Source organism: Myodes glareolus, chromosome 1, assembly GCF_982192425.1.
Source record: "Myodes glareolus chromosome 1, mMyoGla1.1, whole genome shotgun sequence".
Classification (NCBI taxonomy): Eukaryota; Metazoa; Chordata; class Mammalia; order Rodentia; family Cricetidae; genus Myodes; species Myodes glareolus.
Window position 1 is genome coordinate 85,941,444 of NC_142026.1, and position 20,835 is coordinate 85,962,278.

Sequence of the window (20,835 nt, forward strand, 5' to 3'; positions counted from 1 at the left end):
CAACTTCTGATTCCAAATAACCTTCCCACAGCTTCACAGCTGGCTCGTGTCTTATTCAACCTTAAATGCCATCGTTGCTGCAGTATTTACATACCTCCCAGATACATTTTCCCCCTGTAAAACTATGCTGTGGATTACTGCATTCCTATCTTTTTATGTTATCAAAGATTGTGAACTTTTCCTACAAGTCTTGTAGCTTTTAACTGCACAATCTTAAAAAGCTGTGGTTTTGTTTTGGTAAGGAAAACATGCTGAATTACAGCAGGACTGCTTATATGAATAGAAGTATCAGACATCCTTGTCTTCTTCCTGATTCAAATCATCATGTAAGGGTCTGGTGAGATGGTTCAGTGGTTAAGAGAACTTCCTGCTCTTGTAGAGGACCCAGCTTAGGTTCCTAGCACCCACATGGCCGCTCACAGTCACCTAGAAGCCTAGTACCAAAAGATATGACACCTCTTCTAGCCTCCACAAGAAACAAGCACACGTACGGTATACATACATTCATTCAGGCAAAATATTCATATACATAAAATAAAATAAATCTAATCATTTCTAAAATATCAGTTAGGATAATTTTTGCTATGCCCTTGGTCAAACTGAGTAAATTCTCTTTTCTTCCTAAGCTTGCTAAAGGTTTCAATGGCACTGGTTATTGAACTCTGTCCATACTCTTTTTTTCTGTGTCTATTGATTTGGTTCTATGACTTTCTATTTTATTTTGCCAATGTAATGAATTACACTGATTGATTACTGAGAACTGAATCAATCTTGTATTCATGAGATAAACTCAGCATAGTTTGCATTGTGCGTTTTCTAGGTACTTCTGGGTTCAATTTGCTAATTTTTTATTGAAGATTTTTATATCCATGCTCATAAAAGATATTGATCTGAAATTTACTTTTAATTACTTTAATAGTATTGGGGTCAGTTATTCAGTTTCTAAAACAGGTTGGGAAAAGTCTTCAGTGCTTGCATGTCTTTGTGTCCTTCAATCGTATATCCCAAACTGTAAGAACTGTGTTGGGCTAGGATACAGCAGGATCTATGTTTACTGAATTAATAGTTATATTTTAACCTAGAATTCAAAGTATTTTGGAGTATATTTACACACATACTCACACACACAATTAAACAACCTTGGTAACACCACTAAAGCTTTTCATTCAATTACTAACAAGTCATGGGAGCAGGCAGATGGGGGTAGAAGGAAAAAAGAAGGTAGAGTCCCCTACAGCAGGGACTGTAGAGATACGTAGGGATGTGGCTGCAGTGACTGTGAAGTTGATAAGAACTACTGAGGTGTCTATGGAACTAACATAAAACTTATTAGAACATAATGGATAGAAAGGAAACAAATAACAACAACAAAAATCTATGAAGGCTGTGAAAGCTGGTGCTTGATGTGAGAGGTCCTTCTGTCTATGTTTTGCTTTTATTGGTTAATGAATAAAGAACCGCTTTGAGTCTATGGCAGGGAAGAACAGAACTAGGCAGGGAAATGTAGGCTGTATGCTGGGAGAAAGAAAGGGTGGAGCCAGAGAGACACCACAAAGCCCACTGGAGAAGGAAGCTGGAACTTTAGCTGGTAAGCCACAGCCACGTGGAGATACACAGATTAATAGAAATAGGTTAAATTCATATGTAAGAGCTAGCCAATAAGAAGCTAGAGTTAATGGACCAAGCAGTGATTTAATTAATACAGTTCCTGTGTGACCATTTTGAGTCTAAGCTGCCAGACAACCTGGAACCAACAAGAGGCCCCTTGCAACAGGTGCTATGTGTGCCAAACTGTTACATCATGTTGAACAACCTGGGTGAGTTTGCTTAGATTGAAAGCAACGATAGTAACAAATTATTATGCAAAGCACCTTACTGTAGATGCACAGGGAAATAATAAATGGCGAACCAATTAAAGTATGAAGAAAAAGCATCATAGGACGCAAGTGGAAACTGTTCATTTTCTGGGTGCTCAGACCTGAATAATAACACAGAAACTATATTAATTACAACACTGTTTGACCAATAGCTTAGGCATATGACTAGCTAGCTCTTACATCTTAAATTAACCCATTTCTGTTCATCGTCACAAAGTTGTGGCCTACTGGTAAGGTTCTAGTGTCTATCTCTTTTGTCAGTTACATGGCATCTCTTTGTCTCTGCCTACTCTCTCTATAGAAATGTGTTTGGATATCCCACCTGGCTTTATTCTGCCCTGTCATAGGCCAAAGCAGCTTCTTTATTAACCAATGGTAATAAAACGCATTCACAGCATACAGAGGGGAATCCCACATTAATACAAGGAATGGAGAGTGAGTGGTCTTCAAGAGCTGAGTGACATGACAACTCTCTCGTGCTCTTTATGCTTCCCCACTGCCATCTGAGAGCCTCTTGCTAGTGATAACTCAAGATGTTCTTCAAACCCCATAATGTTGTTCATGAACTGGAAAGTAGGAGAGGTACTACATAAGTAAAGAGGGAGGAGATCATTATGCTATTTTTTATTTTTGTTTCTTAAGATGGGTTTAATGATGTAGTCAAGGTTGGACTCAAACTTATTGTGTAGCCCAAGCCCTAGCTGAGTTTGAACTCAAAACCTTTCTATTTCTACCTCCTGAGCACCAGAGTCCCTCTGTGTATCACCATGCTCATCTGTGACCAGTATTTTACAGCTTATTAGGACAACAACAGGCAACATTAAATTTACCTGGCTTCAAAAAGAACAGGAATCAAAATGTTTCAAAATAGAGGCTCACCAAATTTTTGGAGTTCTGTCAAAGCAGATACAGAAATTTTCAACAGTACTAGGCTAGGCTGTTCTAATCTCTACCCTCATGCCCACATCTACATCTGGGAATTTTATTTTATGTTAGTTTAGAAAGATAACTATATATTATATATAGGTTATATAGAACAAGTTCTATGACCATTAGAAACCTAAAACATGGTTTACTCAGCTCTTGAAAAGAAAAGATGTTCATATATTAAATGTGTTGCCAAAAATTTGGAATTGAAGAATATCTTAAGGCAAAGAGAACAGGAGTAGAAAGCTAGGGAGTGAGTGTGATTAGTCAGACGTAGAAGCACACACGTGCATTCCCAGCACTAAGCAGGAGAAACACTTTGAGTTTGACTCTAACCTAGACCACACAGTAAGGTCCTTGTCCACATGGGATACAGAGTGAGACCATGTCTCAAAAACAAACAAAATATGAGAAACAATAAATAACTTACTTGAAAAAAATCTATTCTATTAAGAACCATAAATGACACAAACAGGAACTGCTATTTAAACTATACCTTGAAATGTACTGTGATGTTCCAAGGAAGAGCTGAACTTGATGCAAGAAGATCAAATAGTAAACCAATTGGATAATGCCTAAAAATGAAAGATATATTTTAAAGATAGAAAAAATACATCAATTTATAACTAAAATTCCAAACAAATTTCCAATACTCTATCACCTACTGTCATAGGCTTTACAGATTAATCACTAAAAGTAACCTCACACAGCTGCATGCCTGGGTTAATACATGGGCTCATCCAGCTGCCAGGTGTTTTCCCACAGGAGGCTCAATATACCTACGGGGATTCTCATCAGCTGCTATAGTGTAGTGTTAATTATCTCGCAGGTACCTTTAAGAGGAAACTATTTTTTGTAAGTTTATTTAAGCACTAAAATACCTTATTTATTTTTGAGAGAGGACCTCACTATGTGCCTCTGGTTGGCCTGCTAAAATCTTAACCAGACTGGCCTAAATACAAAGCAAAATTGATCCTTCTACCTCTACCTCCTAAATGTTGGGATTACAGATGTGCAAATCACATCTGGCTTTTTACAGCAACTGTTTTGTACTGTTTTTTTGAGATAGTATCTCACGTCACCCAGGTTGGCTTTGAACTCCTGGTTCAAGTGCCTCAAGAGCTGTGTTGCTAAAGCCAGTTTCTGTTTTTATCTTTTTCTTAAAAAAAAACACCTAAAATAAATAAACTTTTATCTATTTATTTTTATGCTGTGTGGGTGTTTCATCTTCAAGTACATCTGTGGACCATATGCATGTGCTGTACTCAAGAGGCCAGAGCAGGCCATGGGACTGGATTATCGACAGCAGTGAGTCACTGTGTGGATGCAGGGACTCAAACCTGGGTGCTCTGGAAGAGCAGCCAGCGCTCTTAACCACTGAGCCATCTCTCCAGTCCTGCTTTTTATTTTCAAAATTTAGAAATTTCTAAGTTTAAAGTCACTCACCCAAAGAGCATGTAAATCCCCTGGCTTATGATTGTTTCTCTTAACATTACATATGTACATAAATATCTAGCCTTCTAACTATGAAGTCATAGCAAAACAGATTCAGAATATCCTTTACAAGAAGTATCAAACATTCTAGGCATGGTTGCACATGTCTATAATTTCAATATTCAGGAAAGTAGAGGCAGAATCCAAAATTCAATGGTCAACCTCAGCAATACAGCAAGTTTGACATCAGCCTGGGCTATGTGAAACCCAGTATGTATAAAATAATAATAATATTATAAATAAAGGAAAGAAAAGGCTGGAGAGTGGTTCAAACAAACCTGCCTAAATTCAACTTTAAGTTAGGATCTCCTGATCCTAAACTGAGAAGAACAGACTCCCCAAAAGTCATCCTCAAGCCTCCACAAGTAATTGTTTGCATATTCCGCCAAAGCAGTCTTCAGAGAATCTAGAACTGTTGCAGTATGAAAGCATCATATATAAATGATGACCATTTAAGATGCAGTAGTAAGAAATTTCACTCCTTAAAATGCAGTGTTAGAGCACCCTCTGCTGTCTAATCAGATCATTCCAAAGAGTCGGTAGGATTTTCAGATGGATCAATACATCTATTTCTCAGGTAACTTTTAAGAGTTAGCAGCAATACAATGCACTAGGGTTGGCAATAGGCCCCAGGATAAAGAACATGTAGCCTATGAGAGATTGTGTGTTAGAAGCTATCTGTGCATCAATAATATTTTTTCTTTCTGAGACAGTCTCTCCACAGAGCTCTAGCTGTCCTAAAACTCACTATGTTGACCAACCTGCCTCCCAGGTGCACAATAAGGTTATTTATACCTAAATAATTCCCTTTTATTTCCTAAATCTTACTCCTTAAAAAATTTATTTATCTCATCCTCTGCCTCCTGAGTGCTGGGATTAAAGGCATGCAAAATCGTGCTGGGCTTGTATCATTTTAGCTTATTGAGCATTCAGTGCATCTAACACTTTTCTTCAATAGCTTTTTATTATGATTTGGGCAAGTTAAAATAAGCAACTAGGAAATTAAAGAATAAAATAGGAGAAAATATTAAGTAGAATGTCAACAGTTATGGCACAAAAGGTCGTGAACTGAAGCTCTCACACCAGTAGTAGCTTCAAGGCCAAAGAAAGAAACAGCCTTGATTTTTTTTAAAAAAATTTTTATGATGCCATTTAACTTTATTTTATGTGCAATGGTGTGAAGGTGACAGATTGCCCTGGAACTGAATTTACAATCACTTATGAGCTTCCAAGTGACTGCTGGGAATTGAATCCGGGTCCTCTGAAAGAGCAGTCAGTGCTCTTAACTGCCAAGCCATCTCTCCAGCCCAAAACAGCAATTATTTGACACAGACTGGAATACAGAGTGAGTCTCCTACTGGCCTGGGCTACAGAAAAGACCCTGATTGGGGAAGGGGGGGAAGGACTTTCCAGAGGGGTGAGAATGAAGCCTAGTGGAAGAGCAATTGCAGAGAAAACCCAAGACTAGAATGTTCAGCCCTCAATGACGTGTGTGTGTGTCTGTATGTGTGTGCATGGTGGGGGGAACTTTTTCAAGGGATAAACACCAAATGGAGGAAGATGGTATATTTAAGACACGTCACTGTTCTGCAGTAAAGAAGAAATTGGTCCAAACATTAAACATTATTGATGTCATATCTAGTAGACACATCTTATTAATATATCAACCTTAAAAAAAAAGATATAAGATAAATCCCAGGAGTTTGCTCTTTCCAAGTTAAGTTGTCCTCAGATTTAAGCCAGGTGCACAATAAGGTTATTTATACCTAAATAATTCCCTTTTATTTCCTAAATCTTACTCCTTAAAAAATTTATTTATCTACCTATTTATTTATTTATTTATTGTATATGAGTGCTCTATTTGCACATACAACTTAATGCCAGAAGAGGGCATCAGATCCCACTATAGATGGTTTCGAGTTACCATGTGGTTGCTGGGAAATGAACTCAGGATTGCGCAAGTCAGTGCTCTTAACCCCTGAGCCATCTCCCCAGCCTTCTAAGTCTCTTTCAATGCCTCTTCATTTTAATATTCCTGGACTGAGAGCAAGTATTTTAAACTATTTGTATTTTTCATATTCCATTTAAGTCATCTTCTTTCTGCAATCAACTGCATACACATCGGAGTATTTGAATATAGGACCCAGATTATCCTGACCTACTCCACAGCCTTTGGCTCATAACTTCTCTATTTTAAATACTTTGGAAGCACAATAAATAAAACTCTTAATAACAGAAAATGTCAAAACCTAATCTGCACACGGAAAAGCTGAAATTTAGGACTGTTCTCAAGAATCTTAAAAACATAATAGCCAGGATGTGGAGCTGGAGAGATAGCTCAGCAGTTAGGAACACACATTAGGGGTTGAAAAGATGGCACAGTGGTATAAAGCTTGTCTTGTACAGGACCCAGGTTCGATTCCCAGGACCCACATAACATCTGTAACTTTGGTTCCATGGGATTCAACGCCCTGTTCACTCTGTGGATATCAGGCATGCACAAGGCACACAAATACATGTAGGTAAAACACTCATACACATAAATAAAATACACCTATAAAAATTAACAAAACAAAACTGATCTTGAAGAGGACCCAAGATCAGGTCCCAGCATCTGTATGGGGTAGCTCACAACCTGTAACTTCTGTTTCAGGGTATCTCATGCCTTCACTGTCTTCCATGGGCACCTACACTCATATGTGTATGCCCACAAACATACGTTCACACACATAATTAAAAACAAAAATCTCCTTTTTTTTTTAAGTAAGAGACAATACATTAATCTGTTATCCAATCACCCATGGATATAAGCAGACAGTAGAATTTTTTTTTTGCTTTCTATGATGGTTTATATGAGAAATGTCGCTCAAACCTCAGTATTTGAATACTGGAGAAAGTCAGAATCCCCCTCCCCCCCCCCCCGCTTGGGGATGGGGGTGAGTTGGGACACGGATAGGGTCTCATGTAGATCAGGTCAAACTCATCATGTAGCCAGATGATAAACTTCTGATCGTCTAGCCTCTACCTGTGAGTGTTGGGAGTACAGATGTGCCTCACCATGCCTGGTTTCTGAGGTGTTAAGAGACTAAATTCAGGGTTTGGAACATGACAGACAAGGCAGATTATTGTCTATAAAATATTGTATAATGGGTTAACCTCCACTTCTCAGCTAGACTAGAAATTTCTTTTCTGTTTTGTTTTGTTTGAGAAAGGGTTTTGCTATATGGCCTTGGCTTTCCTGGTACTTGATATATTGACCAGGGCAGCCTCAAATTGTAATCTCCTGCTTCAGTCTCTTGAATGTGGTGATCACAGGTGTTGGTTATCATCCTTGCTTCATTTCTTTCTTTGTAGAACTTTTAACAACTGTTCCGGGGCACTATATCTTCTTAAAGCTAGCATATACTTACTGTTTAATAATGAAGAAAAATTCACTCACCATTTCAGGGGTGTGCCTTCATATTCAAACCATATCTCACTGACATCTTCTTGTCTCATAGCCTTTTGAAAGTGCTTTTTCACTTTATCAGTTACCAACGTCAGATAACTGACTCTTGGCAAAAGCAACTGAAATGAAAATTTGTAAAGCCATATTTACTTACTCATTATTGTTCCAAAACTAAGACATATATTAAGTAAGTTTGTTAATTTTAAGGAAAACAGTTGTGTTCTTTGCATTATTTTGGACTACTTCAATCCCAAGCCATCTGCTTTGTATAGAAAATGAAAAACTAGAGTTTAAAACAGTGAATGTTTCTAACTAGGTTATAATTTTTAAGTAGAGCTTAGGGCATAAATGCTTATAATTGACACACATCTCCAATTTTTCTTTACCACTTTACATAATTACAGGTCATACTAATTAAGATATTAAGTATTTCTATCAAATTTGTCTTAAATATTAAACGATTCACATCACCTTTTATAAAGAACTTAATGTTTAATATATTAAAATACCATATTTATAATACTTTAATAACATCATTAATAAAACACAAAGATAAACTAGACTTTTTCAAGAATTATAGAGCCAATACAGGTGGTACACTGAGGGACATAAAAAAATCAAAAAGGTATGGTTAACTAACCACATAGTAAAGCACATTTGTGTGATTGTTGGCTTTAATTGTCAACTCAACACAATCTAGAACCATTTGGCAGGACAGCCTCAATGTGGAATTGTCTACATACAGTTGGCCTGTGGCTAAGGTTATGGGTGATTTTTGCCTTGACTTTGTGAACCACTGTGGGACAACCCAACTCACTGTGGGAGACACTGTTCTCTGGGTTTAGGCTCTGGACTGTTTAAGAGTAAAGATGGTGAAATTAGTAAGCACGCATGCATTCATTTCTGTCTGTTCTTGACTGTATGTAACTAGATACTTTAACTTCTGAAGCCTTGACTTCCCAACAATAATGGACTGTATAATTAATTATGAATTTTTAATTACAAGACAAATCCTTTATTTTCTAAGTTGCTTTTGTCAGGATATTTTATTTCACCAAAATAAAATTAGAATTTCAGCCAGGCATTGGTGGCGCACACAAATTGTCCTAGCATTCAGGAGACAGAGGCAGACGGATCTCTGAGTCTGAGGTCAATCTGGTCTACTCAGCAAGAACCAGGACAGCTAGGACTACACAGAGACACTCTGTCTCAAAAGAGACAGGGAGAGAATTTCAATTTAAAATGACTATTCAACTATTGCACAGTAATAGTTTATTCTGCAGAAAACAGTATCAACCTACAGAGTTGGTAAGAAGGAAGACAGACCGAAACTAGAGGGCAAGGGTCTCAGCTGCTGATTCTAAAGAGCACACACTACCATCTAAGGCTCAGACTGGCTCAAGAATTTGCAATTGGGCCAGGCACGGTAGCACCCACTTTAATTCCATCACTCAAGAGGCAGAGGTAGGAGAATCTCTTTGAGTTCAAAGCCAGCCTGAAGCTTTACAGTGAGACCTTATCTCCAAAGAAAGAAAGAGGGAAAGGGAAGAGGAGAAAGGGAAAGGGAAAGGGAAAGGGAAAGGGAAAGGGAAAGGGAAAGGGAAAGGGAAAGGGAAAGAGAAAGAGAAAGAGAAAGAGAAAGAGAAAGAGAAAGGAAAGGAAAAAAGCACCTGGTATGGGGGCTCAGGCCTACCACTTAGGGGTGAAAGAAAAGGAATCAGGAGGCTGTGTGGAATCATCACCCTCTGCTACACACCATGTTCTAGGCTAACTAGGTTACACGAGACCTTGTATCTTTTAAAGGATTGTTTCCCCAAGGAGCAGAGAATGACTCAGTGGTTAAGAGTGCTTTATTGCCCTTGCAGAATACCTGGGTTTGGTTCCCAAGACCCACATGGTGGCTGACAACTCCCTGTAATTCCAGTTTAAGAGTGTAGGACACCATTTCCTGATCTCCAAGGCCTCTTGCACACAAGTGGTCCACATATATTTTGGTGCACTCAGGCACACAAAATAAAATGAAAAAAAAATTTAGAAAAAGAATTTCAGCACTGGGCATAGTGGTGAAGAATATATACATCTTTATTCCTAGCACTAGTGAGACCAAAACAAAACATTACAAATTTATAACCTGTAATATAATCCTTCACACAGTCACTAACTCTATTTTATTTGTATTTATGTGTATGTGATATGATTGTCATTTATGTACAGGTGTCCAGAGGCTAGAAGAGGGTATAGGATCCCAGCAAGATGGAGTCACAGGTGGTTGTGACACATTTGACATGTGTGCTAGAAATGCAGAAATGAAGTGAGGTCCTCTGGGAGAACAGCAAGCACTCTAACTGCTGGTTCATCACTGACACACTGACTTGCTGACACACTGACTTGTGTCTGTGTGCTTGTGTGCACCTGTGGTATGTGTGTGGGGGCATGCATGTGTGTCTGTAGTGTGTGTAGTGGTGTATCTGTCTGTGGAGGAGGGTTTGTGATGTATGTGTGTATAGCCACCAAAGTTTTTGCCACTGTCAACTTTATTAGAAACAGTTATAAAACAACTATTTTGCCTTTGGGTGCTACTCAATAAACAGGAAGAATACCTAATCTGATTGACAGACACATAAATGTGGATAAGGAAAAGCATAGTAAAATCAGAAGAGACTTGGAATTTGTTTTTAAAGCAAAAAATTCAGGGTGAATGTGGTAGCACATGGTTTTAATCCCAGAATTCAGAAGACTGAGGTAGATAGTATGTGTTTATGTACATGTATGTGTGTGTATATATTTTTCCCCACTTGGGTATTTGGAAGCTGTGATCAAATCCAGGGCTGTTCCTCTAAATGCCAAGAAGATATTCTACTACTCTCCTGCATTCTAAGCCCCAACATTTTATTAAAAATGCTAGGTCATAACATATTATGAATACACTAGGTCATTAAGTCATATACAGCATTAGATCAACGGACATGTGTAGACTTTCATCTGTACATGTGCATTTGTAAGTTCATTCAAGTGTAAACATATTTGACTGACTAGTTGCTTGGAACCATCTAAATATTTTAAAAATCCAATATGAAGCTGAGAGTACTGGCTTCTCTTGCAGAGGGTTCAGTTCCCAACACTCACATGACAGACAGATCACAACTAGTTCCAGAAGGTTAGGGTGCCCTCTTCTGGCTTCCTCAGGCACTGCAATCATATGGTATGCTTAAATGAGGGAAAACACCCATACATATAAAATAAAACATCTGAACATATGATTAAAAAATAGCTTCCAACTCAAACACAGCACATAACCTATGATTCCACTACCATATGTGTTTGTGTTAAGTGTGTGTGTGTGTTTTAGGTACTGACATCCTAAGCCTGTGCTCTATTATCGATATAGTCCGAGACTGACTCCACTCTAATATAATATAGATGAATACATGCACACACAAAAAAAGTGTGTCCATCTGTCTACAGTGACTCTGTGTGTGTGTGTGTGTGTGTGTGTGTGTCTGTACTGTGAGTAGCATGACTGGCAGGAATTTATTTAAAGATTTGTTATTATTTTTAATTATGTGCATGTGTCGATGTGTTTGTGCGGGTGCCTCTAAAGGACAGAGCCATCAGTTCCTTCTGGAGATAGAATTACAGGAGGTTGTAAGCTGCCAATGGGAGTCCTCTGCAAGAGTACCATGTACGCCTAAACGGTTGTCTCTCCAGCCCCTATTTCTTTCATTTATTCAGATGTTTCTGGTAATATGCACACAAACGCACATGTGAAAACTAACCGTCAATATCAAATGTCTTCTTCCATCACTCTTCAACTTGTTTTACTTTAAGATTTATTTTATGTGCATGAGTGCTGTGCCTGCATGTATGTACATGCAGCATAAGAACACCTGGTGCCCAGCGTCAGAGGAGGGTTTCAGAGTCCATGGCACCAAGTTGCAGATGGTTGTGAGCTGTCATGTGGGTGTTAAGACTGAACCAGGGCCCCGGCAAGAGCAAATGTTCTAAAGCACTGTGTTCCAGCTACTCTCCACCTTACTGAAACACTGCAATCTAGGGATCACTGGTTTGGCTAGCCTGGCTGGCCAGCAAGCCCTAAAAATCCTCCTGTTTCTGCCTTCCCAGAGCAGACATTACAGGCACACACTAGCTTCTATGTGGGTCCTGAAGAGGCAGACTCAAGTCTCACTTACCTGCTAAGTACTTTACCATCTGTGATCACCTTGTCTTCTTTCTAACTTTCCAATAGCATCCAGTTGCATATAAAATGCTGAGTGACAGGCTTCGGGTTCTAACAACCTTATTTACAACAGACAAATTAAAGATCTCATTTGCAACCACCAATATACTTACATAATATGGTTCTGCTTCCCTTTCAGTTATCTCATCCTGATACAATGTAAAGCAAGTTGGAATTCGTCCAAACCACACATCTCGAAGTACATCTTTGTCATCTGTCATTCTTCCAGTGAGTAGAGCAGTACATATACGCTAATTCTTTCTTAAACCAAAGTTAAACTGTAAACAAAACAAACAGCATTAGTTAGATTCTTACAAGAATTAATGAAAAGATTTCATAGACAGAAAATGAACTCCAAAAATCTTCACCTAAAGAAAAGGTGGGAGTGGGGATGGTGTGCTACACCTTTAATTCTAGCATTCAGGAAGCAGAGATAGGCAGAATTTTCTACATATGAGGTCAGCCTGGTCTCCAGGACAGAAAAAAAAAAAGATGTCAGGAGTGATAGTACATGTCTCTAATTCTACACTAGAGATGCTGAGGCAGAAGAGTTTCAAACAATTGTGTTATTCAGTAAGACACACTCTGAAAGTGTGTGTTTTTGTGTATAATATTACGCATTCAAGTAATATGTAATGAGAACCACATCAAAATAGAAACTATACTTCTATTACCCTTTCAAGCCCAAGAGTCTGCTCACTCACCTAAAAAAGAGCCCTATACCTCTGTCCTATGATCTTAATCCAATTTCAAAAGGTCATTAACACAATTACATTTGCCCCATCGAATATATTTGACCTCTCCTACCCTTCATAATATTATTCCTCCTGAAAAGAAAACCCAAACATTTGTTTGGGACTGTAAGTGAGCTCAGTTGGTGGTGTGCACTAATCAAGAACTGCAGGTGGTCATGCATGCCTGTGCGCCTCATGAGGCCAGTCTGGGACACACTAGCCCCTGCCTGGAAGACAAGAATGTTTGCTCACACAAGAAAAACCTTCAGGAAGCTGATTCCCCTTTCTAAATTTCATCAGATCCATAATTTGACCCCACCAATACTTCTAGTTATAATTATATTCCCTTTTACAACCTTGGACATCTAGCTGTTGTGCTTGCACTCCCCCAGTCTAGCAAGCTGTTTTTCTTCAACTCTCACCCACTCTGTAAAGTAAACTAGCAGTCTTCTGTCCCAGTGAAATACTTCTCGACAGCTAGCACTAACCCTGCACATGAGAAAAGTTTCAGTATCAGGGAAGGAAAATTCCCATGACCTCTGAGATATCCCAGGGTCTTCCATTGCTCATACTCTATGATATGTTATGGGAATTTGATCCGTGACCTCTGAGATATCCCAGGGTCTTCAATCGCTCATACTCTATGGTATGTTGTGGGAATTCGATCCGTGACCTCTGAGATATCCCAGGGTCTTCCATCGCTCATACTCTATGGTATGTTGTGGGAATTCGATCCAACAGCCAATTGTATTAGATGGCTTGACTAATGGGCATGGTCTTCTCTGTGGGTACAAGACTCGATAACCAAATAAAAGATGAGGGCGGGTGCTGTGGGAAAATGGTCTGTACCCTGTCAATTGTATTTTAATAAATGCTGATTGGCCAGTAGCCAGGCAGGAAGTAGAGGTGGGCAATGAGAACAGGAGAATTCTGGGAAGAGCATGAAGTCCACAGTTGTGAGCCAGCCATAGAAGCAAGATGTGACTACTTCGCTGAATAAGGTACCGAGCCACATGGCTAGCACAGACAAGAATAATGGGCTAATGTAAATTATAAGAATTAGCAAATAAGAAGTCTGAGCTAGTGGGTCAATCAGTTTATAACTAATGTAGACTTCTGTGTGATTTCTTTGAGACTTAACAGCTGCAGGACCGAGAGGGGTGGATAAACTGGGTCAACAAATGGTGCCCAAGGTGTGGACAACTGCATCAACAGAAAACCTGAGAGAGCTTGTGAAAAGAGTTAAGCACGGCTTATTGATAGCAGCATTTTCTCAGGTGGGCTCTGTTTGCTAGAGCAAATGTGTCTCATTTAAGAGAGGCTTCCTGACTCAGCCTAAGCTGCAAAAACTTTGTAGCCCTTTTAAGAGGCTCTGCCACAAAACACTTAAATGGTGTGTATGAAGAGCCTATAGCACGCTTCCTGGTAGCAGCACGGACCTTGAAACACCATAGAGTTGTGGCAATAAACATGGCTCCAGCCAGTATTTCCGCCATGAGGCTAGAGTCTCAGAAAGCTAAGGAATGGGCTGGATCAGCCGTCAAAGCCACAGCTTTAATCCTGGCCATACTGCTTAGCAAATGAAAGACTCCTGTGGTCAGAAAAAGAGATATACAGTAAAGAGAGATTCAAAGAGGAAGAAAATCTCTAAATGGTTTACGGTGTGTTAAAAATATATGCAGGCTTGGGAGAGAAAAGAAAAAGGTTAAAGTCCTTAAAATAAAAAAAGAGTAGTTGGGTGTGGTGGCACACACCTTTAATCCCAGCACTTGACTTCTCCCCAGTGTCTGTCCTTCTCTTTCCCTGTATTTTCAGTTTGGCTTTCCAACCTGGCTCAGTCCTGCCTAGCTACAGGTCAAATCAGCTACTTTATTATCTAATGGGAAAAGATTCACAGCATAAAAAAAGAGTATCCTATATCAATACTATATGCATACATGCCGACGTACATACTGCTGATAATTACTAGAGTAACCCAAAGAAGGGCTACCTGGATATTAAGGCTCAAAATATTACCAAAATAATGTTCTACCTTTGCCCAATCTTCATGGTCAGTTAATTCGTAACTTATTAGGATATATAATGAAAAATCCTAAATAAATACATAATTCCCCCAAAATTACGGGTCCAGGCAGATATCAATGTAGCACATATTCTAACTGGTCTTAATAATAAAAACTTAAAGTTACCTATTAGGATGTGAAAACTGAAGGCTCAGAGAAGCAGAGCAGCCAATCACTAGAGTTCTTACCTTTACCAATGCTCAGACCAAAGGGGCAATCCTGTCCTTACAAATCCTCAGACTGCATCCATCCCTAAAAATCCTCAGACTGCCCTGAGCTCCTGTCTCCTCCCGCCTTAATATGCCTCTCTCTGCCCAATCATATCACTCCTGTCTCTACCTCCCTAGTGCAGGCATTAAAGCCACGTGATCCCAACTTCTGCTATCACCTTTGTTTCTCTATTAGAAAAGATCAATTTTGTGTAGCCCAGGGTGGCCTTGAACTCCGACTAATCCACCTGCCTTTGTCTCCTGAGTGTTAGGATTAAAGGTATGTGCCACAAATGCCTGGCCTCTTTGACTAACTAGTGGCTTAGTGCTATACTCTTATCTTCAGGCAAGTTTTATTTGTTACAGCATAAACAAAATATCACCACATGTCAATTTAAAATTCTTTTTATATTTACTCTATTTATGAATGCTTTGTCTATATGTATGTGTGTGGGCCACATGCATGCTGGGTGCCCTTAAGAGACTAGAAGTAGATGTCAGATACCCTGAAACTGGAGATCTAAGTGGTTTGTGAGCCACAATGTGAGTGCTAAGTTTTGAACCCAGGTCCTCTGCAAAAGGAACAACTGTTCCTATCACTGAGCTGTCTTTTCAGCCCTGACATCAATTATTAACACTGAGGTACATCAAGACACTTATTTTCATCCTTTTCTTCCTTGCTCAGTGCCCAATTGGGATTGTCATCAATTAATCAAAAAGTTAAAGGTCAGTCAGATCCAAGTCATCCTCACGTTGCATACTGCAAGAAGTGGGGAAAGACCTGCCCAATGTCAAACTATTGGCACTAGTCAGTTCAGAATAAGGACTCTGGTACTTAGCAGTGTCTTAATTTTTATTAAATATAAACAAGTGTTTTAGGCAAGCAACATACAATTGCCTATTTCATCAGTACCACAGTGAGACTTCAAATCCAAGCATGCTTAAATTCTACACTCAGAAGAAAAATTTCTAAATGTACAGATCACTCAAATGATTTGCTGAAAATAGGAAGGTCCTCAGCACTTCTTGACTAGGGCAACAACTGGAGAGATTGCTTGGCAATTCAGAGTGCCTACTGTTCTCCCAGCAGACCTGAGCTCACTTCCCAGCACCCAGCACTGATTCCTTAAAAATGCCTGTAAATCCAGTTCCAGTGATCCAATCCCCTGTTTTGGTCTCTTCTGGCACCCACAAATATGAGTCATAAATTCCACACAGGCACACACTGAAACATACAAATGCTAAAAACCTAAGTGAAATAAACATTAAAAAGCAAACTAAGCCAGGTGGTGGTGGCGCATGTCTTTAATCCCAGCACTCAGGAGGCAGAAGCAGGTAGATCTCTGTGAGTTCGAGGCCAGTCTGCTCTAGAAAAGCTAGTTTCAGGACAGGCTCCAAAACTTCAGTAAAACCCTGTCTCGAGAAAAAAAAAGGCAAAATAAAATTTTAAGTAAATAAAATTATAAATTTACCTGGTTATGGACTAGTTAGCTGGCTCAGCAAGTAAAGACACTTGCTGCCAAGCTTAATAACTTGAATTAGATTACCAGGAGCTACATGGTGGAAGCAGAGAACTGAGTCTACAGACTGTCCTGACTTCCACATGCATACATGGCATATATATGCACACATGCAAACTTGCACACTCTAAATGAATATTAAAGAAATTTAAACACAACAGTGTGTTCTCAAGAGAAATTAGGAAAAATATTCCATTCAAAGTAACTCACAAAAAGTTGTGTTTAGAAATATACCTAACAGGAGCCTCAACGAAAAATTCAAGACACTGAAAAAGAAAATCACAGAAGATGATGGAAGATATTCCATGCTCCTGGGTTGTTAGAAATAATACTATAAAAATATTTATACTACTAAAATTAGTTTACAGATTTATCTGTCAAAATTCCAATCATAGTTCACAAGAAACAATGCAAAAATTCATACGATAACACAAAAAATTGCAAACAGCCAAAGCAACCCCAACGAGTCACAACACAGTACTGGATCTCAAATTATACTATAGGGCTACAGACAACCTGGTACAGGCATGAAAATAGACAGGAAGGGTCGGGCGCATGTTTTTACTCCCAGCATCTGGGAGGGAGAGATGGGTGGATCTCTGTGAGTTTGAGGTCAGCCTGGTCTACAAGAGTCAGTTCAAGAACAGCTAGGGTTGTTATACAGAAAAACCAAAAAGACACGAAAACCAATGGAACAGAACGGAGGACCCAGAAATAGAATGGCAATGCTATGTACCCTTAATTTTTGAGATAAAGAGGCAGAAACATACATTAGGAAAAAAGAAAGCATATCCAGCAAATGGTGCTCATCAAATTGCGTTTGTACTTGCAGAAGAATGAAATTAAATTCTTATCATTCACCTTGTATAAAAATCAATACAAAATGGATCAAGGACTTTAATTTAATCCCTGAAATACTTCCACTTCTAGAAGAAAATGTAAGGGATGCCTTTCAAACTACTGGTGCAGGCAAGAACTTTCTGAACAGAACACCAACAGCACAGGAGCCAACCTCAAGTGTTAACGGGTGGGACTACATGTAGGTAAGGTTCTGCACAGCAAAAGAAATAATCAGCAGAATTAAGAGGCAGCCCACAGGGAGAAAATTTTTACCAGTTATACTGCAGTCAAGTGGCTAATATCCAGAATTTACAAAGAATTGCAGGAATTAAATACCAAGAAAGTAAAACTTACAATTAATAAATGGGTAGATGAGCTCAGTACAGTTATTTTTTTTTTAAAAAAAAATGAAATGCAAGCAGCCAATAACTATTTTAAAGCGTTCAACAGTTATAAGAATCAGGGAACTGCAAATTCAAATTACATATCACCTCACCCAACAGAATGGCTATCACCAATAAATGTCACAACAAGTGCTGCAGAATAGAGAATGGAAGCCTCATTCACTGCTGGTAGGGGTGCAAATTAATACAGCTATTGTGGAAATCAGTTTGGAGACTCCCCGTCCCCCAAAAACTTTAAATAGAAATAGCATATGATCTTCCTATTTCATTTCTGAGCATACCCTACCGTAAAAGTACTGCACCCTCATTTTTATTTCTGCTTTATTCACTAGAGCAAGAAATGGAAATCAACCTCATTGCCCACCAGCACATGAACGGAAAATGAAAATTTGGTATATATAAAAGGGAATATTGTTCAGCTTCGAAGAAAAATGAAATAAAAAAATTTGCAGGAAGATGGATGGACTTAGAATATAACGTTGAGTGAGGTCACACAATCTTAGAAAGAAAAAACAAAATGCATGTTCTCTGTCATATGTAAAATACATGTGTGTATATGTGTGTGTGTGTATGTATGTGTGTATAAGAATACTTACATGTAGGTGCAGTAACATACAAAAGAGAACAAGGAAGGCTGACACTAAGGGGATGAAGAAGGAATGAATGCAATGAACATACATTCACAATGAGGATATAAAGTTATCTGCTTCCTAGTTCTAATTCTGTCAGGGATTTTTTGGTTTTGGTTGTGCGTTAAGTGCATAAAATAGTGAAAATATAAAACTCAACATAAAGTTGCAATGATTTCATTTCCAATGGCTACATTAAAAGTATAGAAGCTCATTGAATTGCATAGTCTTTGGGAATTTTTTTTATTAGTAACTTTTAAAAATATAATAAAATTTAAAATAAATTTTCCTGATTGTGATTAATTTGTTTTGAGACAAAGGCTCAATATGCAGATCAGGCTGGCCTGGAACTCACAGAGATCAGCATATATCTGCTGGGATTAAAGATGTGCACCTACCTCCTTGTAGGTTTTCATGTTTGTGATTATTGTTGCTATGTATTCTGTTCATCAACCTGACATAAGCTAGCTAGAGCCATTAGAAAGATAGAACTTCAACTGAAAAACTGTCTTTATAAGATTAGCCTGTGTGCAAGTCTGTAGGGCGTTTTCTTGATTTATGATATGGAAGGGTCCAGCCCACTGTGGGCAGTACTGTCCCTGGGCAGATGGTCCTAGGGCATATAAAAGTAAAGTGAGGCTAGGTGGTGTGGTGGGGCCATATGCCTTTGTTCCCAGCTCTTAGGAAGCAGAGACAGGTAGAACTCTGAGTCTGAGGCCAGCCTGGTCTACAGAGTGAGTTCCCTGACAGCCGTGGGTACACAGAGAAACCCTGTTTTGAAAAACCAAAAAAGAAAGGCAACCGAGAAAGCCAGGAATAAGCCAGTAAACAGCACTCCTCATGGTCTCTGCTTCAGTTCCTCTTCAGGTTCCTGCCCTGACTTCCTCTAGCTGACCAACTTGTACCTGGAAATGTAAGATACAGCAAATCCTTTCTTCCCCAAGTTGCTTCTGTTTTTTGTTTTAGCACAATAGAAACCTAACTAAGACACACTAATAGGCACATCGAAAATTGAAAAATATAAAGTACTAAGCATTCATCTCTGAAAACACAGGTAGAAAATAACTGACAACAAATGAAACTTAAGATGGCCTTGACTAGTAGGAGGACAAAACACTATTCTAGACAAATGATCACCATAAACCAAAATATCATGCCTGGACTTGACTACTCTACCTATCTGGGCTGTCAGAACACGTGACACCTTGCTCTTTCCATGTCATTCTCTTCCATTCTTCTTTCTGGTTGAGAATAAAGAAACGGCCAACACTGTCCTCTTAATGTCTGAGTCTCTACTCAAAAGAAATACAAGATAGACTTGGAGGAATGGAAACCACCTCCAAACTCAGCTACAGACACAGATCTTTTCTTCTTTTGGATTTGTTTTGTTACTTGAGCTCACAGAGATCCATCTACCTCTGGCCCTAGACGGCAAGGATTAAAGGAAGACATCACCATGGCCAGAGAGGCATGGGCTTCAACACCCTGCAATCCAGCCATGTTTATGAACATTCTATAGTAGGTACATAAAACAATAGATCAATTAGACATTCATATCCTCTTCACAATTCTTCATCTTTGTTATTAGTTTTTGAGACAGGGCTTCAAACTGTAGCCCAAATGTTAACTCCAACTTTAATCTCCCTGAAGCCTCCTCATTGCTGGCCACGTTTAGCCACTGTTCAATATATACAGGTATTTGGGGAAGAAGTCATCTGAGCCAAGGCAGCTCAGGTAAGTAGAACATGACACTGGAACAGAGGTACACATAACCACATGTAGACATACAAATAACTAATAACAGTAGTACTAGAAGAAGAAAGGACAAAGTTAACCTATAATAAATTTTATGTCTCTGGTCTAAAAAATATACAAGGAAAATTGGTGATTCCATTTTCTATTGATCCTAAACTTTTCTCATTTGTAAAATGGAAAACTGTTATTTCTTTTTCATTACTTGGCTCTTTTGGGGGTTTGATACCTGGCTCCCAAATAAATAACACAGAGGCTTATTCTTTCTTATAAATGCCCAGACTTAGCTAGGCTTGTATCTAGCCAGATTTTCTTTAATTAAATTATCCCATCCATCTTTTGCCTCTGGGCTTTTTCCTTTATTTGGTGTATCTTTCTTTACTTCTTACTCCGTGGCTGGCCCCTGGTGTCCTTCTCTCCTTTTCTCACTCCTTGATCTGCCCAGATTTCTCCTCCCATTTATTCTCTCTGCCTGCCACTCCTGCCCAGCCTTTCCTGCCAAGCTATTGGACATTCAGTTCTTTATTAGACCAATCAGGTAGTTTAGACAGGCAATGTAAAACAACTTCACAGAATTAAACAAATGCAACATAAAAGAATGCAACTCATCTTTGCAGCATTAAAACAAATATTCCATAGCACAAACTAATGTAACACATCTTAAGATAATATTCAACAACAGAAGACAGCACTACCACATG

General features: G+C 38.9%; 1 protein-coding gene across 5 annotated transcripts in view; it reads right to left on the reverse strand.

Moving 5' to 3' along the window:
- Atg5 (autophagy related 5) overlaps positions 1–20,835 on the reverse strand; it is a 105,780-nt gene that overhangs the window by 76,733 nt on the left and 8,212 nt on the right. For all 5 annotated transcript variants that reach the window (XM_085691037.2, XM_048449022.3, XM_048449021.3 and 2 more), the window contains exons 2-4: positions 12,097–12,261; positions 7,738–7,865; positions 3,301–3,379 (exon numbers count right to left, since the gene is read on the reverse strand). In XM_085691037.2, coding sequence (XP_085547163.1) covers positions 3,301–3,379; positions 7,738–7,865; positions 12,097–12,204 — 315 coding nt within the window. In that variant the 5' untranslated portion in view covers positions 12,205–12,261. The remainder of the gene's footprint in view (positions 1–3,300; positions 3,380–7,737; positions 7,866–12,096; positions 12,262–20,835) is intronic.